Genomic DNA, 27,729 nt, shown 5'->3' with positions numbered 1-27,729 from the left:
AACAGACATCGAACCAACGGAAATAAATCAGTCGTGACAAAACACTTACTTGGTGCAGTGGTGCCAAAGCGCTACACTGACACACCTCCAGTGGCGTCTCGTCAGGGCAAGCAAGGCAAGCAGTGCTTGCCCAGGAAGTTTCCACGCATTGTATTTTTTAAATAAATATTTTATTCAGAATAGTATTTTACTTTGGCTCGTGCCGTTAGGTGTATGTATTTTTTACACTATCTTCTTGGGACCCAGTACTGTGCGCTGTGCGCTATAAGAAAAGAACTCGTTGACACACAAAACATGCTGTTTTAGAAGCGTTGCTAGGTTTAGAAGCGCTGGGGAGGACCGCTTTCAGCAGGAAGGCTGCCGCAGTAGTTTCCTTTCGGGAGGGGGGGGTGGCATGGTACAAAGGTTCAGGGAGGGGATTGGCTGTAAAAACACGTGGTAGAAGCTACGAAGGTAGCGCTTTCTTGCCGATTTTTTTTTTTTTTCCTAACCTAACTAAAACTAAGTGTATTTTGGAGGGGTCCGGGTTAGGGAGGGACCTAGGTGCGTCTCAGGCCGAAGCCTATACGCCTAGTCATGCTGGGATTAGCCATGCAAGGAGAGGGTCGCATGCATCATGTGCTAGGAGGGGATTGGCCAGCCATGGCAGCGATTGGCGCCATGACTAACTCCCCTCACTCTTAAATCTAGACTATAACTAGAGATAGGTTGGGCCCAGGTAAAACCTGCATAGACACAGGGAAAACCCTGGGCACATTCATGCGGGATGCAAATTGGCATGCATTACGTGTAGGAGTTTACAGGAGACAGAGGATGGTCTGGATGAAGTGTTGGACAGAGTAGAAAAGAGTCTACCATGCGGGGGTTGGGAACTTGGACTCGTAGTCCGCTTTGCTTTTTATCCAGGACTGGATTTAGTGACCAGGGACGCAAGCGCCCCTGGTGGTGAGTGGTTGCACTGACCACTCACTCCGCCGCCAGTCAGCACTTTCTTGCCGAATTGAAGCGAACATGGCCGAAGCAGACTGCTTCGGCTATGTCCGCCACAGTTCGGCAGGGCAGGTGGCAAGGTCGCGTTTCAGCAGAAGTGGAGGGGTTGCCCTACTAATCCACAGAAGTATACAACATAGTGAATTTCATTTACCTGAATTTAATAAATTAGAAGCTGTGGCAATTACTTTTAAAGTCAATAAACAACAAATTGTGCTTATTTCGATGTATGCACCACCGGGCAGGTCACTAACTGAAAACGAGCTGGACATCTTATATGGCTCAGCTCCCACATTCCTAGCAGTCGGCGATATTAATGCCAAACATAAAGACTGGAACTGTCGGAGCAATACAGCCAATGGCCTACTGCTGCAAAGACACGAGTCTAACAAAAATTATCAAGTACATGCTCCCTCAGAGCCCACGCACGATAGCGGAGTACTAAGGCACAACCCCGATATTTTAGATATTGCATTAAATAAGAGAGTTCAAACGGGATTCGAACTCAGAGTCTTTCACGAAATGTCGTCTGACCACTTTCCAGTACATCTACTATTCGATGACGTGGACACTGACATCAGTCCTCCGAGAAAAATTAAAGACTACAAGAAAGCCGACTGGAGAGGCTTTCAGACGTATTTAGTCGATAATTTGCCTGCAGCCGATGCCGCCAACTTCAAAACAAAAGATAACATCGAATCAGCAGTCACTGAACTTACAGTTAAAATTCAAACTGCAATTAACTCGTGCATCCCAGAAAAGGTGGTTAGATTTAAGCAAGATGAACTGCCGGTGTATATTAGGGATTTAATTTCTCAGAAAAATAGATTAAGGCGCGAATATACTCGACGTAGGCAGCGCGACATTAAAGCGAGAATTAATGAATTACAGAAAATAATTTCCGATGAAATAACTCTATGGAGGAGCAGCCAATGGGAGACGAAAGTCTCTCAGCTACAGGTGCAAGATGGTAGCACCTGGAGTATGACAAAGCGATTCCTTCATAAGATAGATAAAATACCTCCGCTACAAACACGCACTGGGTTCGCTTTTACACCGACAGACAAAGCACAAGCCTTCGCGAATACCCTTGAATTAGCCTTTCAACCTAATATCGAACCCTGTGACCCGAAATTTAATGCCAGAATATACAGAGACCTTACAATTAAACTTAATCAGCCTTTAACCTCAAAACCTTACTTAACTCAATCTCAGGAAGTTAAACAGGCTATCAGGCGTATGAAACCACGTAAGGCACCGGGAAACGATGGCATTCAGGCAGTAGTCCTTAAGAAACTGCCCGATGAAATTTTGGAATACCTAGCTCAATTAATAAATGGAATACTTAAACTACAGTATTTTCCATCGCAGTGGAAAGAAGCGAATGTGATAGTTTTTCATAAATCCGGAAAAGATAAGACACTGCCCCAAAATTATAGGCCCATTAGTCTGCTGAGTACATTGTCAAAAGTAGCTGAATGCATAATTCTACAGCGACTAAATACTCACATTAAAGAAAATGACGTACTGCCGGACGAACAATTTGGTTTTCGCAGCGCGCATTCAACAACGCATCAACTGGTCCGTATGACAGAACAAATAATAACTGCGTTCAATCAGAATAGCTATAATCTCGCAGCGTTTTTGGACATAGAAAAAGCCTTTGATAGAGTACTTCATGAAGGCTTAATTTATAAATTATATAAAACTGGCTTCCCCGAATGTTATATTAAATTACTGGCCTCGTATTTAGAAAATAGATCGTTTAGAGTCACGACAGAAGGAGCACAGTCCGATTTAAAAATAATTAAAGCAGGAGTCCCACAAGGCAGCATCTTGGGGCCGGTTTTATTCAATATTTATATCCACGATATGCCTAAGCCCGCACACCGATCAGTTCAGTTTGGCTGCTACGCGGACGATACGGTATTGTTTAGCAGATCTAGTATTCTAGAACTCGCAGCAGACAGATTACAAACCGCGTTAAATTCAATAGAACAGTGGTGCACAAAATGGCGAATTAAGGTAAACCCTATTAAATCAGAAGCTATAGTTTTTACGCGTAAACATCTCCCGCCACTTGAAGATAGACCACGACTAACACTTTTCAATGAGCAAATTCCTCACAAAAATGTGGTTAAATATTTAGGCGTACACATGGATAGGAAACTACTATGGCGCGATCACATAGAGGCGAAAAGAAAAACAGCTTTCACTAGGCTCATGACCCTCTACCCCGTCATGAGCAGACGTTTAGGTAGCTCTGTTAAAAACGGAATAATAATTTATAACGCACTAATAAAACCAATAATCACGTATGCAGCGCCGGTGTGGGCAACAGCAGCGGAATCTCACTTAATCAAGCTACAGAGAATTCAGAATAAGAGTATTCGTATTGCGACAGATGCGCCTGTGTATTGCCCCGTAAGGGCTATGCACAGAGAGCTCAAACTCGAACTTTTAAAACATTATTATTTCCGAACTGCGCAAAAATTCTATGATAAATGTGCCATAAGCAGAAACCCATATATTTCATCACTGGGCGAACAAGATCCAGAGTTGCATGGAAAATATAAAATGCCAAATTCAATCTTGGCTCACAGACCTCCGTAGTGTGCTGTGGCTGGCTGAGCGATCGGCCAATCAGTCTCCCGCGAGTTGAAACTTAAATTATAGACATTAACGAATAATTTGCTTATTCAAAATGGTCCGAAGCACGCAGGTGTAGGTTCGGCTCCCGGGAGTTCACTGCCTGTTGTGTTAGGGCTGACTCCCTATGTCCGATGGGCATGGCCCGCCTGGCAGGCTTCACCTCCAGTGCCGGTTGTGTTTCTGAAAGACATGGGATTTTGAATTACAAGCTTGCAACCATGCCAGAATGCGAATAGGTCTTGACTTAATTCACCTGTAACTTTATACACCGACAGTTCCTCTATATTTAACTAGTAGTATAGTAGTAGATATTAGAGATTTATAAATTAGTAATAAGTCCTAGATACTAAGTAATAGTCATCAAAAATATATATTTCTAAAATAATAATAAAAAATCTAAAAAAAAAAATTAAAAAAAAAAATATATTTTTAGTTCTTATTTTAGTTTTATCTTAAGCACTGCACGTACATCCCTGAGTTGGGTGTTTGCATATTTCGTAACGAAATGCCTAGTTTGTAAGTCATTTATCTTTTTTCTGTTTTAGTTTCTTAGTTTTTTAGGTGCTGACTGGCGGCGGAGTGAGTGGTCAGTGCAACCACTCACCACCAGGGGCGCTTGCGTCCCTGGTCACTAAATCCAGTCCTGGATAAAAAGCAAAGCGGACTACGAGTCCAAGTTCCCAACCCCCGCATGGTAGACTCTTTTCTACTCTGTCCAACACTTCATCCAGACCATCCTCTGTCTCCTGTAAACTCCTACACGTAATGCATGCCAATTTGCATCCCGCATGAATGTGCCCAGGGTTTTCCCTGTGTCTATGCAGGTTTTACCTGGGCCCAACCTATCTCTAGTTATAGTCTAGATTTAAGAGTGAGGGGAGTTAGTCATGGCGCCAATCGCTGCCATGGCTGGCCAATCCCCTCCTAGCACATGATGCATGCGACCCTCTCCTTGCATGGCTAATCCCAGCATGACTAGGCGTATAGGCTTCGGCCTGAGACGCACCTAGGTCCCTCCCTAACCCGGACCCCTCCAAAATACACTTAGTTTTAGTTAGGTTAGGAAAAAAAAAAAAAAAAATCGTCGCGTTTCAGTCGGCGGTCGTCTCTCGGGGCGCGCGCATCTCTCCCGCGGGCTGTTGGCTGGCAGTGCGTGGGGGATTTGTGGGCGTACGCGTCCCGCGGGTGGCGGATACGGGATCCCAGCTCGAGAGTAGCAATCTCGCTGGGCTGACTGTGAATAACCAATAGCAGTCCGCGGACCAATGGCCGGCCTGTGGAGTCGTTATCGCGGCTGTCGGGGAGAAAAGTAGCCTGAATGTAGCTCGGCGCGTGGCAGGAAGCAGCTTCGTCGGCGAGGCACCGCAGGGGAGCTCGATGTGCCCTGGATGCGAAGTGTAGACGAACTGCGGGCTGGAACTTGCGGAGCTGTGGACTGCCGCGCGCGCAACGGAACTGAACAGCATCGTAACTCTGAAGGAAGAGATGGCGGCGCCTTTAAGTTGGGGCCCTGTTGGAGCCAGTAGTAGCCTGGGCGGCGCGACCTTCAACCGTCCCGGGATTTTGGAGGACAAGAGGGTCCGACTCGCAAGATACTTAATTCGCCTGAACGACTTACCCCCACCCTGGCTTGAAAGGTTGTTGGCTGTTGACTGGAAGAAGAAAGATGAAGATGGTGCAATGTCAGGCTGCCTTTCGTCCCGTACGCCCGCAGTTCGAGCCGGTTTACTGGCTCGTCTGCCCACTTCTGTTTTAACTGTGGCTGCCTGGGCAGCTGTGGCTGGGCTGACGAGTGAAGTCGCCCGCCCCTGGGGGCGCATGCGCCCCTGGTTAATAATAACCCAGGAGTACCCAACATTTAAATGCGGGCCGCAAGGCCCAAGCACCCAACTCCAGCATGGTTGATTTTTCAGCCCCTCCAACTCTTCTTACCTGGACCCTTCTTCCCTCTTGTCCAGTAGTTACCTGCTTGCTTAATGCATGTTAATTGATCCCCGCATGACCCGGACCAGGGTTTTCCCTGTGTCTATGCAGGTTTTACCTGGGTCACATTAGCTAGCTTTTAAGCTAGGCGACCAATGGGGCGTCAGTCATGGCGCCAATCGCAGCCATGGCTGGCCAGTAAACCCCAATTAGCACACGATGCACGCGCCCTTCTCCCGCATGGTTAAAAACCCGCATGGTAGAGTGTATAGGCTTCGGCCTGAGACACACTTAGGTCCTCCCCTAACCTGGACCCTCCACTTACACACTTAGAAAAATTTAGGCTAGGAAAAAAATCGTGGCGTTTCAGGAATGATTGACGTGCCAGTTTCTTGGTACACGTACCAGTTAACAGAGTTTCTGATCACGTATGAAGATAATTTCTTTTATGTTGGTACGAAAAATACCAACATTTAATTTTTACTATTCTAGTACATTTTTATGAGGTTCTTCTCTTTATTTTAAGTACTTACTTTGTCATGTGTTGTCTGTTTATATATTTTGTACCAGATATCGATGATACTACACTCCCACTTAGTATATAAGTAATGTAGAGTAGGTATTTTACTATCAGAATAATGTAAGTCAAACATTATTTTTTAAAAATAATTTAAAAAAAAAAAAAAGTCAATTTTTCTACCTGTGGAATAGTCAATGTTCAGTTAAGAAAACCACTTAAATAGCACCATTTTGTACCTTCAAATCCATATTTTCCCGGGGGAGGGCCCCCGGACCCCCACCCCCCTCCATCATGTTTTGATATGAACGGAGTTGTTGCTTCCCCTCATGTAAACCGCACGCCTCGCCACTGCACACCTCCCACTCATGCTGGGATAACATTAGCACGACCACGTATTCGAAGATTTCTAACCATTCACGTTCAACGCAACTATGACGTCAACGCGAACAAAATGGCGGACCACGACAGATTTCCCGATTAGAAACATTTTCTATTTCTATCACGTCGCGTGCGCAGCGTTATTCTGGAATCACAATAGCATGACGGCAGCGATTCGAAGATTCTTGACCAATCACGTTCAACACATATTTAACGTCAGCGCGAACAAAATGACAAACGCGAAATAATTTCCGATTTTAAATATTTTCATCTCGTCGCGGGCGTAGCGTTACCGAAATACGTGTCAGGTTTTGTTTTCGAAATATATTTTAACTGGTGCACTAGTAGTTCTATCATTATTCTTATATTTTAAAAGTTTTGGTTACTAAATTTATCTGTGAAATATCTAATGTGTGTTCATGGACGGTGGCTTGACAGATCTACGACCTCGACTAATACACGACCACTTTTCTGCACTGCTTTGTACTCCCTCCACAAATCGTTATGCCCGCCCTTACTCCGCCCTATTGAAACGTCACTCTTCGCATTGGCTACGGCGAACGCTCTCCTATTGGCTGTAAGTAATTAATAATAAAAATAGTAAGTAATAATTAAAAATAATAATAAAGTAAGTAATAAAAATTAATATTTATGCTTTTTTGAGGGGCTGGTATCAACTGTTAGACTGTTGAATTGTTAGAAAATGTCTCGAAGACACTTAATATTATACCGAGCCAATAGAGATAGAGGCAACCCTCCCCCTCCGACTTGTAACTTTTCTGGTAAGGCAATAGGTACTTTGTCACCGCCCCCCCCCCCCCTTCCCCAAAAACAAAACACTTTTAAGGGGTTTCTATGTTACAGGGCGGGAATTCAACTTTTCAGGCAATGAAATTGACTTCACCAAATATTTATGCCGCGGTCTAGTAGTACGGGGAAGAAGCATCTAAAGCGAGGGCAGAGAACAACCCGGAAACTTTGGCGAACATTTTAACAGTCTCAGTATTTAAAATAATAATGAACATTTAGAATGTTGAACTGTTCGCCACTTTTAAATCGTTCCTCCTAAGTCGGCAGCAGTCGGAAGCTATATAAGTAGGGGGAGTCTTTTTTGTCGCCTAATTATGAAAGTGCTTACATCGCTATAACTATTAATTTATTAATACTGTGTTTATTGTGGCCAGGTCTTTATAATTTTGTAATTTACATATTTTTCCACCTCATTTTGATTTATACTGAGTAGTATCTAAAAGAAGCTCTTGCCAGTGGCGTAGCCAGGATTTGTGTATGGGGGGTGTTAAGAAGCATGGTCCCCCCGTATTAAAGCGGGGTCCGGGGGTTCTCCCCCGAGAAAATTTGGATTTTAAGGTGTAAAATAGTGCTATTTTAGCAGTTTTCGGTACTTAAATTTAAATATTGTAATGGTAAAAATTTTATTAATTTTAATATGAAAATTGTTTGAATGATGAATAAGAAATTAATTAAGATTTTGGTGCTAAGGGGGAGGGGGTTGAACCCCTAACCCCCCCACCCCCTGGCTACGCCCCTGGCTCTTGCTAGTGGGTGCTGGGTGTGGTGTAGTACTGTCGGCGGCCATCTTGTGAAGTCACGGTGATAATCTTGAATGACCTTAACCTGGACTTTGACCTCGGCCTCCATATTGGATTATGAAGTCAATTCCATCATTTTGGATTATAATGTCACATACTCCACCTTGGACTTTTGTCACAGCCGCCATATGGTTTTCGTCTGCTGAAGCCCACCATTTTGGATAACGTCACAACCGCTATCTTGTTTTTCTTCTGAAGTTTGCCATCTTGGATGTATTGTCCACCATATTTGTTTCCATTGTTTGTTTCTAGAAATCACCACCATCCCTCTGTCTCATGAATGTATGGTAGATTTTCCATTACCATCCAGTGTTGTTATGACTCTTATCGAATATTAAATTTAATTTTTTATACAAAATACTTTGGAAGTGAGATGATTCAAACCATGACAGCTCGGACATCTGGTTTAGAAACATACGTCTTTGACCACATTGCTATCAATTCATTTACCAGACTGAGAATAGAATAAGGTATGGTAGGCCTATATAAAAATTATTCATAATCGGACTTTTATTTAATATGAAGTTATAATAGCAGTACCTGTTGGAAGCCAAGCCACCATCTTTATTTTCAGTAATTGCTACTAGAAGCGCCGATCATGTAGTGCACACATCGTTGGCTAGAGGGCTATGCCACCAACTTTGTTTACAGTACTTACCTACTATTAGAAGTTCTAGTGTGGTGTACTGCACACTTCGTCTGCTAAAATGTTTACTATTTACCAGCTAGAGTGCAATAGTACAAATTACCAGATCGTTGACCATCTTGGCCACTATCTTGAAATTCTGTAATTATTTATCTAGAAATTCGGAAAAATTTCAATAAATAATAAAAAAAAAACATTAATATACACATTGAAGATTCCTGTCCTTGATTCGATCCTTACACGATTCAAAAAATCTTTTTAGGTTAAAATCAATTAAATTATTTTTTTTTACTGTAGAAGTCTAGGTTTCAGGTGCAAGAAATAAAACAAAACATTTTAACAAACATTACTTATTACATAAATTATACTCTACTGTATGAACACGAAAAAGTTAGCAATCTAATACACATTTAATTCTGCATTTGTTTTAACTTACAGATTATTTAACTCTAATCGGTTTACTAGACAGAAACCGCGTTGCCGCTTCATCAGTAATCTAATTGATAATGTTCTGCGTGATATCGTCTAGAAAAGAACAAATGTATTTTAACTCACGAAATGTATTTTGATAATAGTAGTCTTTTAATATTCCACGAAATGCAGAATTCGTGAAGCGGAAACCACTATCATTTGCCTGAAATGCAGCAAGCACAGTCTTGTGTTTTGATTTATTTCCAGACGTTTTCGCAGGCAGTAAACATCTACGATAAAATCTAGTCAGTTTCGGCAATACTCTGTTTCCCACATGAGCACATCTGTTTCTACTCTTTCTACTTGTGAAGTCTGACGAACGCCAGACATTACTATGAACTATGAAGAAACAGTATTCACGCTCTGTAATGTTTAAAGTCCCTTGCAGCTTATAAAAATAAGGATGTGAACGTTTAAGAATTAAACTTCCGTCGTTATTCACAAAACTTTTTTTCTTATTGCAGTTTCTTGGAGTCCTTGGTCAACTGCAGAAGGCACACACTTGATTTCAACAATCGCATTTTCTTCGACCACAAGTCCGTCAGGGCTAGCACCCAAATATCCGTATTTGCGATCCAAAAATTAACAACACTTCTGTACAACTAATCCGGTTTGAGCTTAAAACCTCTGAATGGCAATATGCTCATTGCGACGACTGTATTCCATTGCCGGTGGTGAAAACGGAGGCTTGTAGAGTAACTGTTTAACAAGATTTGAACAGGACGTAGATTTTTTCCGGCGACAAACAACGCCGAAATTACTGGCTGTTAACCGCACACGTCTAATTTTGTGCCATAGCTCACAATCAGCTTGCATTTTTGTTCGTTCCACGATATTAGTTCTCTCTTCCAAAGTGACTTGCAGTGATGCGATGTAATTTTCACACTTACTGAATAGTAGGCTATGTTTTCAGGAAGATCACATACTTGTCCGTCAGTAACTTGCTCTGATGAGGGTCCATAGTCAGCATCTGGTTTTGTAGAGTGGAGTTCACGCTGTTTTCGTTTCAACAGACTATCTTCTTGGTAAGCCAGTTTACGCCGAGTTGGGCCCCATGTCGGATCTTTTTGTGAATGACTTTCTTGTGTGTTGAACCATGACATTTTATTGAAAAGTAAACCTTTCTTCAATCTTAGTCCTGCCATGTAACAGTAACCTCTCTGTGTGTGATTAATTATCTTGCCCCCACTTAATTTGGCAATTAGGCTCATATAGAATTCTGCCGAATTACTTGTTTTGTTTTCTTTGAGCCGTTGAACCTTTGCGACGAGTCTCTCCTCTAGACTTTGTATTTGTTCAAAAAGGCCATTTGCGCGAAGAACTGGTACAATGCTATTTCTTTTATTTTAACTGCAAAAGTATTCTCGGCATTTGGAATGATCACCAAAAACATTAAAGGGCCCATTCCGTAAGTCCTTCACGGGTTTGTCCACAACTCCCCCCCCCCCCCTTCCCAAGTGACGAATAATTGCGCCTCTTGCTGCAGCTGTATGGCGAGGAATTACAGGTTTCAGCAGCTTCCTTGCTTCCGACGAGAAAGTCTTGTCTGCTGCGCGGGTGTGCAAATGACCGTTGTAGGTTTTGACAAATATGTATTATAAACATTTACAAAAGTTAAAAATTAAATTCAAGGACAGTCGTTTTTAATATTATTTTAAAACATTTACAGTAGGTCACACATAGATGTCTCATATCCGTGTATGCATAATAATATATATAAAACACTCAATGAACATACATTTATTTATTTATTTTTAGCAGTACTTTCCAGAAGCATTTTCCTTTTTGCGGATTTCCTTCGCTTTGATAATTGTGGCCGTTTCTTAAGACATTTTTTGCTGCCCATATCGCTCATTTGTTGTAAACAACACACTGCGTACCGTACCAAGGCTTGATAAACTTCGTTGAATAAGTCACGCGTAGCCGAGCGTTCCGAACACTAATACTACCCGACTGCACTAGAGAGAATGAGTGACGGCGAGTGGCATCACACACCTCATCCATTCCCCTCAGGCTCGGCAGCCGAGGGCGCAGCTAGCCAAGGACCTCGGCGCCATCATTTTTTTTCCCTTAAAAAATTTCGAATTGACAGGATGCGAGTGTCGCTATATGTTTTTATCTGCTCAGCTCTACCAAAAATATCACAAAATATGAAGCAAACAATTATAATGTGATCGTATGTGGGTCTTCAGAAACGTTTGCATTTTCGGGAGAAGCCTAAACCTAAAGATAGCAATAGCTATTGTGTTATTTTTAAAACTCGCTATTAAAATAAAATTTTAACAAATATATGAAAATATTCAGATGGTACTTTAAGATCTCTGTCACAAGAAATGTGAAATTAAAAAATTTAATAAACATTTGGTTTGGAAATGATTGTTTCGTTTAAGCGTCGGTGTGCGAAACAGTGTGACAAAAAATCATCCTAAATTATATACTAAAAAACGACCACATAAAAAGCTATTTAAGGTAATGTAGAAATTTAATTTGCGAAGACGAACTGCGCGAGCACAATTTATACTATTGTTACGATTTATTAAAATCAATTAATAATAAATCATCGTGGGAAAACTACTGGGTTCGTAAATGGATAGCCCAATTAAAGATTTTACAACACAGTTTTATTGATTGCTAATATTTACATCACTTAAAAATAATCTTTTAAATATGCCTAATAATCAGTTTCACTTAAAAATGTTTATTCCCCAGTCACTCGGTTTTTACACACCGCACACCTTGCTGGTCCGCACCTCTGGCGCAACTCTCGCCGCAGCACTCCTCGTGGACCTCCGTCACGGGACTCCGTCACCGCACTCCGCCGCCGTCGTCGCACTTCCCTTCGCCGAGGTTCCACTCGACGCTTCGCTCGGGACTCTCGCCGCACCCGCGTCACTATCGCCCGGATCAACTCCATTCCCAACTGAACTCTCAGAGGCCGGCGTCCTGGGCTTATATAGGCCCAGGCGCCACTTATAGAATTCACGAGCGCGGCTGGGGACTGTCGCGTCATCCCGCGCCGACCCGACGCCAGATTTATCGAGAAAGGCGTCGGGAGCTCGCGCGACCGCAGACGGAATTCCCACAGCTGCCAGGTGTCAAGTTAACGGTGTCGAAGCAGAGCCTCGCGCGGGGAGTGGCGGGAAGGAGGGAGGGGAAGCGGCGACCCTTATAATCCAACAGGCGCGCGCGGCACGTCTCACGTTTCGGCGGCCACATGGCGTCAGTGGCTGTGCTGGGCCGCCAGCCAACTCCGAACCTGCGCGCACCGCGGCCCTGCTCACGTTCGTAACACTATTTTTAATACATGACCATCATGTTATCAGTTTTTGTTTTTATTTGCTGTCCTGTAAAGGGTTAAACACTAACCACTGAAGTTGTAAATGCAGAACTGTCACTACCTCGCGCGCAAGGCGTGACAGAACTAGTCTGTGTCCGTCTCCCTGGCTCACAGTCGCGAGGGGTGGGTGACCTTCCAGGAAGGAGCTGGCAACATGGCAGCCTGTTTCCGCCACCCCGCGCGTCATCCTTTCCCCCCTATTACACCCCCCCCCCCCCCCCCGCATACTTTTTGTTGATTGTGCTTTCAAATATGCTTCCTTTTCGTTGATTGTGCTTCCAAATGTGCTTGCTTTTCGTTGATTGTGCTTCCAAATGAGCTTCCTTTTCGTTGATTGTGCTTCCAAATGTGCTTCCTTTTCGTTGATTGTGCTTCCAAATGTGCTTCCTTTTCGTTGATTGTGCTTCCAAATGAGCTTCCTTTTCGTTGATTGTGCTGTCAAATGTGCTTCTGATTGTGCTTCCTTTTCGTTGATTGTGCTTTCGATTCTGCTTCCTCTTTGTCAAATGTGCTTCCGATTGTGCTTCCTTTTCGTTGTGCCGTCAGCCGGGGTCTCGAGCTCAATTCCCGCGGCGAGTCTAAGGGGCTGGTTGTGGATTATGGTTTGATTTTCCGGGAGGGCGCCAGGCTAGCTCGTGCGTCTAACCATTTGTGTGGGTCGATCGGCCCCAGCGTGCTTCCCTAGACTCGGTGGCTTGGATTTAATAGTGTAATCTAGCTGCTAATGAAACATGATGGCACTCCCTATTCGGCATAGATGGCTGGTGCCTAACTATGCAACAGAAAAACTCATTTGCACCCGTGAACGTGGGTTACACGTATTTATTGACGAACATGGATTGTACACGGCACTAGACTTGATTAGTTCTTTGGACAGAAATGGATACACGAGAATTACACGACACTATACTCTTGATTGTTTTACGAATATCTCTCCCTAAGGCAGTTCGTCGTAGGGGAGGTTTAGTGGTCACTTGGAGTCGGCCACGTCTATATATTAAAGATAACAGGCGGTAATCCTAATTCGCGTGTGCGACTTATTCACATAAAATTAATCCCGAGGGGATGTGGTTGAGGCCGGCAGACGTTTGCTCGGCTACGTTAACTAACACTCTGTCTCCTGGAGCCGGCCAGGTCCGGATAATGGCCTACCTTGGCACACATACGGTGTGCAGAGCTTCAGGAAAAACAACGCGATTTCCAAACTACTCAAGATATCCGAGTGGGGCCTATTTACGAATAGCATTTAAGAGTTCGTTGAGGGCCGAAAAGTACTTTTAATTTCGGATTAAGTTTTTAAACTGTATTTTTAGAAGCGTTAAAATGCCTAAAACGCGTGTTTCCAGAGTAATTTTTAGGCATAAAACAATCAGTACAGATTCTTGAAAGCACTTAAGGGGCTTGCATAACACCTTTATCTTCATTTCTCCGCCATATAATGTTACGGTCACCGCTCAAATTTCACAGTTATCCTGTGCCGACGAGAAGACTGCGCGCCAGTTCAGAGACTTGCGCTTAGAGGCTATACCGCGCTGGAAGCACCAGCGAGCGTCGCGCTTATCATCCCGCCTCACTAACACACATACACCCCTGACGAGGCAGCCCTATGGCCCGTGGCCTTATGGCAGAAATTTACGACGGCCGGGTTAGTATCCCTGCACAGTAAAAACCGACCCGGGGTCGCGTGGGGAGTTGGCGTTAAAGAAGGTTTGAGACATGACTATAATTACCAGCGTGAAGAATCAGAGAATTGCAAGTTTAAGGCTCCCCATGGAACGAACACTTCCGCCCCGGGCCGCGAGCTGATCAGAACTGCCTGGGGGGGGGGGAGGGGGGGGGGCAGTACCGCCGCGCGCCAAGCCACGAGTCAAGAAAGAGATTACCGTTATTCGGTTTAATATTTGATAACTTACTCACTAAATGTACATGACCCTTGTGTGATTATTTATTCAGGTGATAATTTCAATTATAAACATTGACTAAAGTTTTAATTGCTAACATTGAAACTTTATTATTTGAAAAAATGAGTCAAAGGAAAGACTCGCCATTACATGTTAAAAACCACTGGTTGTTTATGTTTGTGGTTTGTTCTGGATGTTGCTTCAGCACTTTACCTTACACTTAATTTAACCCCTGGGCCGTGATGAAACTTAAGGACATTCGTTAATTACTGTGCCCTGAGGGGGCTTGTACTCGTGTGCTACGACGCACTTTTCGAATTACGTGTTGATAAATGGGATTGTTTTTACGAGTGCGTTCAATGATTGACGATTGTTCGCGCTAGGTGGAGTTCTGTGGCAAAATTGTAACACTGGGAGTACTTGCGTCACAGTTCCGCGCTTGACCTGGGTTGGGTATGCTAGGGGTGCGTTCCACCAGCGGGAGCCAATATTCGCGGGCTGAGACCGGGCTCGGCTGGCCTCCGGCGGTACTACGTCAGTTATTGCAGAGGTGCCCACCCCCCCCCCCCCCAAACACTATGACTCACCCCCCCTAAACTAATGATGGCCCCCCCCCCCCACCCGAATTTTTTATGCCATTTTCTAAATGATTTACTCAATTATTATATAATATTATACTTTTTTAGTATTATATTTTATCACATTTTGCATTTATTAAAACTGATTTTCTAATAATAATTTTGGTCATATCAGGTAATATTTCCATCCTGAACCGACAGATGCCAAACTGCTTTTGTTGAGGAAAGTGCGGGGTTGCCAATTTGATTTACAAGATCCCTTTCAATTATCAAAGCACCAGAATCGTATTTTAACATTAGAAGCTATAATTATGTAAATAATATATACATTTTTCTCGTCTTTTAACCACCCCCCCCTGAAATTTTAATGACGCAGTCTGCGTCGTTACCCCCCCCTTGTGGGCACCCCTGGTTATTGTGCTTCCTCTATGTCAAATGTGCTTTTGATTGTGCTTCCTTTTCGTTGATTGTCGATCATTAAGTTTGTACTCAAGGACATCATTGACACAGAATAAACAATTGGTAACAGAAGCGACAAAGTGGGTTTACCCGCGTACTCACTCATCGTTTGTTTACTTTTCGGTCGCCATTTTTTCGGGGCGCGTTTAGCCAATGCTGGGATAGCAGTTTAGTCTGATTTGAATTAAGTACTGTATTAGTTAGTGATTGCGAGTGAATTCTGGCATTGTAAATGATTTAATTATGTATGTTTCACATTTGCGTACATTGATTAAGATTATGCAAGGATTTTTTTTTTTTGTTTTGTATTGACGTCTAATATCATTGTACAAACGTGTACACACAGAAGATCTGACAAGATGGACAAAATAAGCTAAACAAAATGACAATGATATGTTGTCCTCCCATTAAGAGCTAAAATTTACAGACAAGAAAGTTTCTTCAGTTAGTGTCGATAAGAAAATGGTTAAGTAAACTTAAATGTTAAATTAATTTGTGTCTTATGAGATTCTACTTATTTAACAAGCCAAAAAAAGTAGGTAGCTATTTAGGCCTACATTAGAAATACCTAGATATGATGTGCATTTACAAAATTTATTATAAGTATGTAAATACATATTTTATACGTGTTAACTACATAACGTAGGGGCCAATTAAAAGCAACGAAATTCACTCTCAACAATATTACATTAGGCCTACAGGAAAATAAATCACACGTATGTTAAGTGTGGCATTTGTAATATAAATGGCATATTAAATTATAGACAAAAATCACTCTACATTTTGATTGCTGTAGTCTTAGGTGCATTGTGGCAAAAAATAAATAAAGGCATTGAGACACGTTGCATGGCAGTAAGCACAGAGTTACACAAATATCACACATTCTTTCCAGCAAACGAGATGGACAAGAAGACACCTACTGGCTTTCAATCATTTTTAATAACATGTCGACAGTTACACCAAAAATTATGCATTCTTTCTGAAATAAATTTGTTCGGCATTTACTGCACAATTCCCTGAATCACGGAACATAAGGCTAGAATGCGCACGAACTAGCTTATTTATTCCAATATAAAAGAATAATGTTGATTGGAATCACGCATGAATACTCTAAATACTATGAATTCAAACATATTTGTGAAATTACGATGAATTATTGTATTTACTACCACACAAACTGTTCATTAAATCATACGCCCCTTACTTTCAATGGGAAAACATTGTTTATTTACATTCGTGTACGCCCCGAGAGCATCAGATTGCTGGTACGCACTAACCAAGGATAAAACCACATTTTGGCGCTTCTGTTACCAATTGTTTATTCTGTGTCATTGGTCTCATGGTTCAGAAATGTTTGGTCTATTAAATTGACATTGTTCATGATCTGGTCTCATGGTCCGAAGACACTTGGACTATACATATTGCATTTTATATGAACTGTTCGGAATGTATTCTAAGTATCGAAAAATTAGAATTCCATGTTAGGCATAGCGAGCGACAACGTATTTAATTCGTTGGACATGTATTTTGTCTAGTGATGATTTTCATAGAGTGAATGATTAATAAACTCCACGAAAGGTAATGGGAAAAAGAATTTAAAATTTATTTTATGCTTTAGTTATCCTTATCACTGTATGAGAATCAAACCAAGGAGGAAAATCTATCGTGCCAATCATTATTTTAATAATTGCATTTCTTGATGATTTTTGGAACAAAGGACAAGAATCGATCAATTATATCAGTAAATTAAAGAGCGATTTTTTTTTTTATGAATTTTGAAATTCTTCCCGAATTTATAGTTTAATTATTACGAATTTCCAAGATGGCCTTCAAATTTCAAGATGGCGATGCTACAGTAATAATTAATTATTACTACACTCTAGTGGACACAAATTAAACTAACATGTTTGCAGTGCACTCTAGCAGACGAAAACAAGATGGTGGCAATGTCCTCTAGCAGGTGGTAGCTACTCCACTTTTTTTTTTAAATAAACGTACTTTCCATGAAAGGTTTTTTTTTTATTTTCTTTACCTAACACAATTTTTTTTCCCTGCATAATCGTTGCACCACTACTTTTTAAACTTGATTTTAGAAAATGTGTGACGATTATGCAAGAAAACACAGTATTTTGAAGTTAAATTTATGTTACTATGGAAACGGCCTGAACATAGATCCTATAATTACAGGAGCACACGCAGAATTTCATTTTGGGACAATGAGGGGATCGAACCACCTTGCCCACGGTTTTCTTTCAAATTCTTTACATAATTGGTGATAACGATAAGCAGTAGAATGTCATAAATATTGTCAAATATATACATATAAATATGAATACACCAAGATACTGTCGTGAACCTTTTATGTTACTATGGCACAGCCCCAGCCTCACTATTTTATATCCTGTGCACCGCCAGGTACAACTCTGGCTCTATAGTGCGACTCATGTCATGCAGAGCTTTCTCCTCTCGGCAACACCAGTTTTGTTGATCTCACCCGCTGGGTTGAGCGGAAAAAAAACTGTGGGACTATTTTTTTTAAATTTTTTAATAACTAATTTTATTTAAGGGCTATTTCTGAAATTTCAACTCTTTACCTCCCTTGCATTTGTTCTGTCAATAAAATTGTCAACAGACATTTGTTAAGTGTAATGTAACAGGTATTACCACTTGCATGACTGTTTACGTAACTGTTATGTTATACTTAGTGAACATCTGTTGACGATGATAAAACGAGTGCAAGAATGGTATAGAGTGACATTTCAGAAAGAGCCCTTAAATAATGAGAATGAACAAACAAACAAAAAACATGACATGTGATACAGAGTCTGAAGTACGAACTTTCAATAGCCACTTCATAATCTTTAGTATGGGAAGTCATATCACAATTCAGTTTCACAAAAAATGATAATTTTTACCTTAAGGACTTAATTACCTATAAAACCAATTGCTTTATCGTTTGTTTTTTTTAAAAAAAGAGATGGGGCAGACATCTTTAGTGACCAACAACTCTGTTTCCTGATGCATTGACGGAGGCACATTTGTGGCGTCCCAATAAAAGCCTTGCGGGTGCTTTCTGTCTGTTTTCAGCTCCTTCATGCAAACTCTCCACATCACTCCTCCCAGGCTTTCAACCTCTGTACTACGCAGTAGTCTAAAAGAGCAAATTAATATAACTCAAGTCTTTTTTTCGCACGCCTGGGATGGACGTGTCAACAAGTCTCAACACAAGAAGTGAATAAGGGTGGAGACTGAAGAACGAAGAGAGAGATAAGCTGGGATTAAACATTAAAGAAGAGTTAATAAGTAGAGTGAGGAGTATGTATAAGGGAAAAAGAAGCAGTGTGAGAACAGGACGAGGGATGACGAAGTGGTTCAAACAAGCCAAAGGAGTGAAGCAGGGTAGTGCATTGTCCCCATTGTTGTTTATTATTGTGTTGGAGAGGGTTATGAAGAGTGAAAGAAAAGTTTAGAGACTGAAGATTATATTGTGTGGGGAGAAAAGGAAGGTGAAGTACAAGAGAGAGGAAGAAAGGAAATGTGGTATGAGATTCAGCACTAAAATGATTGAAGTGTGATGGTTATGACTTGGAACAAAACTGGCATTAGCAGGAGCATTGAATTAGATAGTGTTGAGTTGAAACAGGTAGAAACCTTCAAGTACCTAGGAAGTTAACTGGATGGAAGGGGCAAAAACATGGAGGAAATTGAAGGGACAGAACAACGAGGTGATGCATTCTACAGGTGTGCGAGAGATTTGGTATGGAAATGGGAAATGCCATTAAAATGCAGACAAGTGTTGTACAAATACTTACTATGATCCCGTTGACACTTATGGAGCAGACACTTGGACTGTTGACAAGAAAGATGCTGGGAAGATCAGAGCAATAGGAATGAAGTTTAACAGGAGTATGTTAGCAGTTATGAGGCGAGACAGGATCAGGAATGAGATGTTGCGACCAGCAGAGTACAGAACATGAATGAGATCATGGAAAAAGCAAGAATGAGATGGCATGGCCATGTGCAGAGTATGGCAAAAAAAGAAGCTACCTAGGAAAATGATGGAGTTGAAGTGCACAGGAAGAAGCCCCAAGGAAGATCTAAGAGTAGGTGGGAAGAACAGATTGTTATAGGAGTGCAGGAGAGAGGAGAAGACTTGAACAAAGTGAAAGGTGACGAATGGTGGAGGGACAGAGGAAGATGGAGGCATTTTACTGTACTACTCGGCCACAAACTGGAAGCAGTTTATGATGATGATGATGATTATGTTTAGTATTAATAAAGTTAATTTGATAATAAAGTTAATGTGATGTACACCATATTTGAGTTATTTTATGTTTATGCACAATATTAGTGACATTTACAACACTCATATAATTAAAAAAATTAAAACCAATATGAAATACATTTTTTACAACAAAATCAGTCTTGCTTATATCAGTACATTTATTGTTCGCTACTCAATGTGCCATTCAGGATTTAGTTTTGCCAGAACCTGCCTCCCGCACAAGCTACTTCTGCACTCTGCTGGCACAAACACTCAACCCAAGAGACACAAATCTTAACAAAAATTAAAAGAAACAAAATTTACAAGAAATTACATTTATTTGCAACACTGAAAACATTGAAATGATAGCACACGCTACAATATTTGAATTAGGCTCACATATGCATTTGCTGCACAACAGCATCATACAAAAATCTTAATAAAGGCAAAGCATGCACACACACATATATATCTTTAAAGAAACATAAAATGAACAATGGAGAAAAAATAGTTCCAAAAAAAATTAAGTACAAATTGTTAAAATATAAACCTAGTCAATGCCACTAACTTTGCCAATGTGATATAAAAACTTGCATTAAATATTTTATAACTAAAAGTTTTGATTTGTCATACAAATCAAATTAACTAACAATGAAGAAACAAACATTACAGAAGAATAAACTAATATGTTCACAGCATGACTGACTTTGAATTTTCATTGGTAAATGACATACTTAAACTTCCATTTAAATTGCTAGTTCAGCAAGCAATGACAAACATGTGACTGTTATTTTGTAAGCACGACAACCCACAATGAAAATTAAAAAGAAAATAGCTAGAGATGCTTAACAAAGGACAACCTAAATTAGAACAATATCAAAAAATATTAAAATATCAAGTGTCAGTCATCATGTGAAAGAAGAAAAATACTATGACTATAATAATTGGTGAAGAGCATAATAAAATATAAATTAAATGTTTGATTAATTTTTAATATTTTAATAACACTTGGAAAAATATGAAATTTTACGGTAACCATAATATTAAATGGCTTTTGAGAATCTTGTTTCATGTCTAAAAATTATTCTGAAAACTTTAGCCCTCTTCACTGCTCTACCCTTAAGGGGCTGGGCTTGGCTTGGACTGCCATGTTGAACTGTTTTTGCTAATGTTTTGACGTCGGCCGGGGCTACGCCCTCCCTAAGCCCGATGTGCCTCACGCCGTCACCACCCCTCTCCTCCCACCACCACCCTCTATTCAAACCTCCCGCTCGTGCGTGCGTGTGTTTCTAGCCCGGCAAGAGGGCGCTTAGAAGCAGTGCGGCGACCCCCTAAAGTGTTAAGTTTTAATGTGAATTGTAAACCCTTTTTCATTCATTTTTTTTGCCCCAGTGCTTTGTTGCAGTTAACTCATGTATTTCTTTAATTTAAATATTACGTTACTTAAAAAACTACAGACGTTGCCCGGGCGGACCCGAATAGGCACGGACTTGGACGAGGGTAGGAATGTTTTTATATAAATTCTCAATAACTACGTAAATATTAATGTACTTTAAATTGCCAGTAGTTTTTAGATATTTTTTAATGTTAATCTAAGATTTACTTAACTTTCGCCGGGGCACGGAATCGCAGAATGTAATAACAGTAATTGTGTTGGCGCGGGGGCGCCATGTTAGTCGAGACGAGCCAGCTCTCGCCCAGTTCATCTTCATCACCGACCGAGAGCAGACGCGCCAGCACCCCGGGGATATCAACCGTTGTAAACCACCGATCAAGTAATTCTGCATCTTTAATTATTCTTAAACCTTTTCGTCCGTCAATCCTCGGGGCAGCTTTCGGTCGGCAGACTGTATTAATAATTAATTATCTCATTCAAGTTTTTATACATTGTGTACTAAGCATACTTTATCGCATGGCCACGTGGGTGGACCATGCATTCACTTAAGTCGGTTCGTGCCTCAGGCTTTTTAACCGTTTAAAGTGTAACGTGCGTAAAGGGATGCGTGTTCATGAAATTAAATCTGGATATAAGTAAAACATATGTACTTTATTTAACCACGTGGTGAGTGAGCCTACTTAGCCTAGGAGTGTGGCGTGCCCGACGCCTAGAGCGGGCCAGGTCTGGATCTATATAGGGTAGAGAGGGCTGGTAACTCGTCCCCACCTGGGCTACGTCACGCCCTGAGAGCGAGACTCAGCCGGGTCCACGTGCCCTTATACGTGGTGGCGCCCATTCATAACACCTTAAAGTCACCGGGAACGTGCGCGCAGACCTCAGTTTTATATAAATAAATAATTTAAAAATGAGACTGCTGAATCTATTTTGTATGCTGTGAAAACCCAGGTAATTAACCTCTAGTGAATGACAATGACAACTAGTCAAGTTAATTATAAATAGGTGCTTGACTTTTAATAAACAGCAGATAACATGCAGCATGCAGCATGTATCTGAAAACAAAATTCGCAACAAAACATAATTTACGGGCTTCTGTGAATCCAGTATATTTTATTTGCATCAAATTTTGTTCAGAATATCACATGATTCATTAATATAGAACATTGTTTGAATACTTACATACTCCTAATAATTTAAAATGCATACATGAAAAAAAATTTGTGAGAATTGCATTAAAAAAAATTATGCCATGAAAATGCAATAAGCCAAGAACCTAGAAGGGTGGGAGTAATCGAGCAAGTTACACAAGTGCAGATAACTGGTTTGTGGCAAGCTAAGAATGTGCTGTGTTGAGTATTTTCAAGACTGCATGAACACACAGCTGGTGGCAGCAACTACAACATGTATGTTCTGCAAAATCATCTGATCGCCCATTAGAATGTGATTAGGTATGCCCGCAGTAGCGATTGTTTCCTTGTAATTGGTAGCAGTCATTGCCCTATTTTGTTGGGCCATTCAGGACATGTTAGCTCCCGCACTGGGTGGCTATGATTGGTATGCGACAGACATGCACCTGAAATAAACCCAGCCAACCACAAAACACAGACAATGCTACAAAGTTTTAACACACAGCTGGTCTGGAAATCCTTTCGTAAAAAGTACATGACCCTAGCTACAACTTATATGCATAAAAAAGTGCTGCTAAGAGAAATTTAGATTATTATTGTTATTGCTTATAAACTATATTACTTATTACCATTTCAAAAATCAGAAGATGCAAAATAAAATAAAAATTTATTTAAGAATCTATAGTCTACAAAAATAGTGTTTTAAACTAACATTTCAAAGTTTTCATGTGGATATAAACGAAGGAATGGAAAAATTGTAGATCAGAAAACAATATATATATAGTTTTCTTGGAAAGACGCAAATAAACTAGGTACAATCCGTAAATAAACAGTGCAGAAACTAGGTCACACAATATGCAGAAAGATGCATTCTTCCAGTACTAAATATTTACAAGAACAGAAAAAATAATGTACAAGCACAAATTAATGCAAATTAACTCGATCTTCAGACGTGAATGAGACCTATGCATTGGTATTCACCAAAACCTCTCCAGTCTTTTGGGGTTCCATTCAGGTGCCGATGGCACCAATCAATTACTACTCAAATCTACGGCGCAGGAATCTCTGGAAACAACTGTTTGACTAGGTCTTTCTTGTTCACTTTGCCCATGGTGTTCTTGGGCAGCTTGTCGACCACTTTCAGGACTGTCGGGACACAGTACGGGGCCATTCTCGCCTTGGACCACTCTCGCAGTTTAGACAGAATCACTTCCCGACCTTCCTCTGCCACAACCACAGCCGCCACCTGGGCCCAAACATCATCATCATCATCATCATCGTCCAAAAAATTCACACTAGTTATATTTATTTTACTACCATTGTTCACATCACATACATATTCTCATTATTCTCAATGATATTTAAATGCACCACAAAGAGTTTAAATACTTAAATTATCAGTATCCACGTGCAATGGAGCACAAACAAAACAAATACAGTGATGAATTTGCCTCGGCACATTAAAGTATCTTCCCCTTCTTAAAAACATAACCAACCACAAAGACATTTAAAACTCTTAAAAATATTCCATTCAAATAGACGTAGAACGTTATACTTAAGAGCTCCAATATACACATATAATAAAAAAAAGTTATATAAACAACTATGGATGGCCAAATAAAAAGGCCATAAAATAAAACAACCACAATGAAAAGTTTTAAATCCAGCATGTTTGGGACCAGAGCCAGATTTAGAGATTTTGCTGGATTATCAATCAATATAGTGTTGATGGAAATACCAAATAATAATGGATGCACAGTACAATGGATAGCCTACAGTTCACAGGGATAAAAGCCATAACCACAGCCTGAACAATTTCGAAGTTCAGCTCAATAAAAGGTTAGTTTCAGTTCGGACAGTAAAATAATTTTTTTTTTCTGGAACGGTAGGTTAGGTTATTGTAACTAAAATGAAAAGTTGGTTAGGTTCAGTTAGTGAAATTTAAAATACTCTATGACTGTTAAATATACAAATCCTTGCAACATGGTGCTTTGGTGTTTTTTCACAAGTCAGGGACGTAGTCAGGGGGGAGACCTGTGGGGTCCGGACCCTCCCTTCCAAAATTAAAAATAACTATATCTATAAAATGATAGCAACTTACCTACATAAGGCTACAGATTATTTTAGAAGGATTACTGTAATCCTTAGTGGGCTAAAACAATGTATTTCATTCCAATTATAGCCTCATACAGAGAAGCAGCAGGAATTGTGTTTCCAAGCAGTTTTGTAGTTTGCACACAGTTTAAGGTAGCAATGTATTTCATACAAACGTTACATCTGCGATTTATGTATTTAGTAACATTAATTAGATTTATATGACATCGTTTTAACAAAATCATCTAACAATTTACTTAAGAACCAATTAAATAAAAATCAACAATAATAAAACATTCAGTTTTCTTTACTCCAGCACTATCATTACTTAAATTTCAATGTGTACATACGATGGAATTATAAAATTCTACTATTCCCCGAGATTTTAGTGTGACATTCAATTCTAACATTATAATTATAAAAAATTATATACGTTCATGAAAACTTCCCTTATTAAATCAATAGATTTTACTATGTTGGGTAGAAAATGTATTTTTCAAGCTTACAAAAACAATGAAAGAATAGGCCACGGTCGATTCCAAATCCACTGTATTCTGAATCCTTCGATCCTAGTGGAATCGATGGAACCGACCGATTCCGGAATCGGAATCGACCCATCACTAGTTCACCTACATTTTCTGCAGCACCATGTTTTGAGTGCTGAGCAAAGTTCACTGGAAACTTTAGTTGAACCAACAGCTGAGTTGTTCATGGACAATGATCACAGATAGAGGCAGTGCAAGCAGGCATGTCCGGAATTTGTTCGGACTATATAAAGGATATTTTTTTAACAAGGCATAAAAATTAGACTTATTACTACATTTCAGATATACAATAAAGGTTCCAAACAATCCTGCTTTTCTTAGCATTACAACCATATTCCACATTAATTGCCTATACTTTAAGTGTTTGCAATGCATGTTATTTTTATTAATGCTTTAATAAGACTTTACTTCATTATTTAATAGACACTTCTAAAAAAAAACCATCCTTATTTCAGACTCTTTAGTTCAGCAATACTTTTAAATACTGGTATATGTTTTTCAGTAGCTAAAAATCAAGAGAGACAAGGCAGTGAACCATAGTTGCCATCTTGTGGCAACAGCAGCAACCATTTGCTTGCCATGACACATTCAATTGTAGTGACCCTCTATCATTCCAGCCCACCAATATTCTTTCGACACTGCTGCCATCTGTTACCACAACTTGAAAACGCATGAACTTCGGTTAACGCGAGCCAAGATTGTTTTGTCGCAGAATGTGCTGACAAAACATTCAGCGGAATGATTGTAAAATCATTCTTGGTCGAAGATCATTGGATGACGGATCGAAGAGCAGAATTGTGCAACTGGCCATTAGTCTGCACTTTCCGCCCCTTCCTGCCATGACACCCACATTATACATATTACAATCTGCTTCACATATTCAAGTATGTACCTACGAGGATCCGCTGTATTACACACAACTCACCTTCTGACCCCAGGTGATGTCTGGTAGACCGACGACGGCACACTCACGGATGTCGGGATGCCCTAGCAGGTGGGTCTCTACCTCGAGCGCGCTGACGCTGTAGCCCCCAGTCTTTATGATGTCCACATTTGTCCGTCCAAGGATCTTGTACGCCCCATTGCTGTACTGAGCCGTGTCACCTGGAGTTCCCACAACATTTCCTCCTAAGCACTACTGCAAGTATTTTACACCAATATATTATCATAAGCTGCACTCAGTATGTTTCTTAGGAATAACAGAAGAATAGACAGTTGTCAGTAAAAAATACACAGAGAATACACTAACTTAAAAACTTTTTCCCCCCCAGATAATACTACTATATTCAGCTGCATATGAATTTTGTATTTCAATACAATCAAATGTGAACAATTTATATCTATGGTATAGCAGTAATTGTAAACAAAAATGTAAACCATTTAACTAGGGATGGGGCGAATCCTGATTTCCTCGAATCCGAATCCTAACTTGAATCCTCGACTGGAATTGCCGAATCTCGAACCCAAACCCAAATCTTTTAATAGATGATGTCCACATATCTAATGTAAGTGAGATGTATTCTGCTTGCACTAAAAGTCCCTTGACTTTATCACATGTAGATTGGTACATTTCTGGTATAAGTGTATATAAAGACAACAATTTTTTCTTGAGAAATTTCAGTTTTAGTACAGATTAGCGGTTAGGATTTTTTCTATAAATAAGCTAGAGGTCTGCGAGCCTAAGAATTTTACTTCGAGCCGAGCTCGAGCTTTTGTGGTACAGTTACACTTTTGGGAAATTATTTTTATCTTAAACTTAATATCATGTTTGAATAAAGTATTAAAATGAAGTGGGCTTATTGATTTTGGGTAACTATTTACAGTGTGTGTAACTATTTACAGTGTGTGTTTACATTTTGCACTGCTAGAAAAAAAATAACATAACATCTTACCTGTTTCCATTGGTTCATTAGTAACTGATATCATCCAACTAACATAACCAAGTATATGTTTGTGTAAATGTAACATATCTTTGGAAAAATTTCACCCTTGTCAATTTTTCTGGAGTCCTTACTGAGCTTCAACAAACTTAGCACCAGAAATCATGTTGTTTGAAAAGAACATTCACATTGTTTCAACATTTCCACTTTTCAGCACAATAATTCTGAGAGAGATTGTCACAGAGTATTAAATTCTGTTCTTTAATCTATCATTCAGAACAATAATTTGTTCTGCACGTTCAGGAGTTAAATTAGCGATTGGAGATAGTGTTTCCAGCAAAAGAGAAGCGTCTCTCGCTGGCAACCTGCTTGGCTGGAATGCTTTGGTAAAATTGCTTAACCTCAAAATTAGTGTCATAAATATCTGTAACTGGTCATTAAAGTTTAATCAATTGAAAGTAATAAAAATAAAAACATTTTACTTCATTCAATTTACACTTGCAAAAAAAACATACACACAATAAACCTACATGGAAATTAAAGTCTTTTTCAATATCCTGAAGTCTGAAATATGTTTACTCATGTCATTAAATGTAGAGCTGTATTGAAGAAGCCGATTTTGCCATAGAGTAAGTAAAGGGAGAGGCGCCACTCCCATAGTAATGATCGTTTGCTTAAATTTGTAAACAAAACCCTTGCGATCATACCATTTCTTTGCAACTTGACAACGAAAAAATTACAGCCAGATACAACCTGAGAAAGGTTTAGCGTGTGATAGTTGGCACCTTTGTAGTCGTCATATTTTATATTTTTTCGATAAAGGCTACTGATATTGTAAAATTGCTTTAGGTTAGTCCTTATAATAGGACGTTAAACTATTTCCGCAATAGAAAAAAAAAGTTTTGAAATTAGGTAGATTCGAACCCTCAATCGTCAGTTTCGAGCCATGACGCCTTTA

General features: G+C 40.1%; 1 protein-coding gene across 1 annotated transcript in view; it reads right to left on the bottom strand.

Moving 5' to 3' along the window:
* Window positions 1–20,048: 20,048 nt before the first annotated feature.
* Window positions 20,049–27,729, bottom strand: part of LOC134528047 (malonate--CoA ligase ACSF3, mitochondrial-like) — a 46,240-nt gene continuing 38,559 nt past the window's right edge. Inside the window, exons 8-9 of the mRNA XM_063361248.1 lie at window positions 25,817–25,995; window positions 20,049–23,498 (exon numbers count right to left, since the gene is read on the bottom strand). Of these exons, the coding sequence (XP_063217318.1) occupies window positions 23,301–23,498; window positions 25,817–25,995 (377 nt within the window). The 3' untranslated portion in view covers window positions 20,049–23,300. The remainder of the gene's footprint in view (window positions 23,499–25,816; window positions 25,996–27,729) is intronic.

The sequence above is a fragment of the Bacillus rossius genome, chromosome 1 (assembly GCF_032445375.1).
Source record: "Bacillus rossius redtenbacheri isolate Brsri chromosome 1, Brsri_v3, whole genome shotgun sequence".
NCBI classification, from domain to species: domain Eukaryota; kingdom Metazoa; phylum Arthropoda; class Insecta; order Phasmatodea; family Bacillidae; genus Bacillus; species Bacillus rossius.
This window is presented reverse-complemented; position numbering and strand designations above follow the sequence as displayed.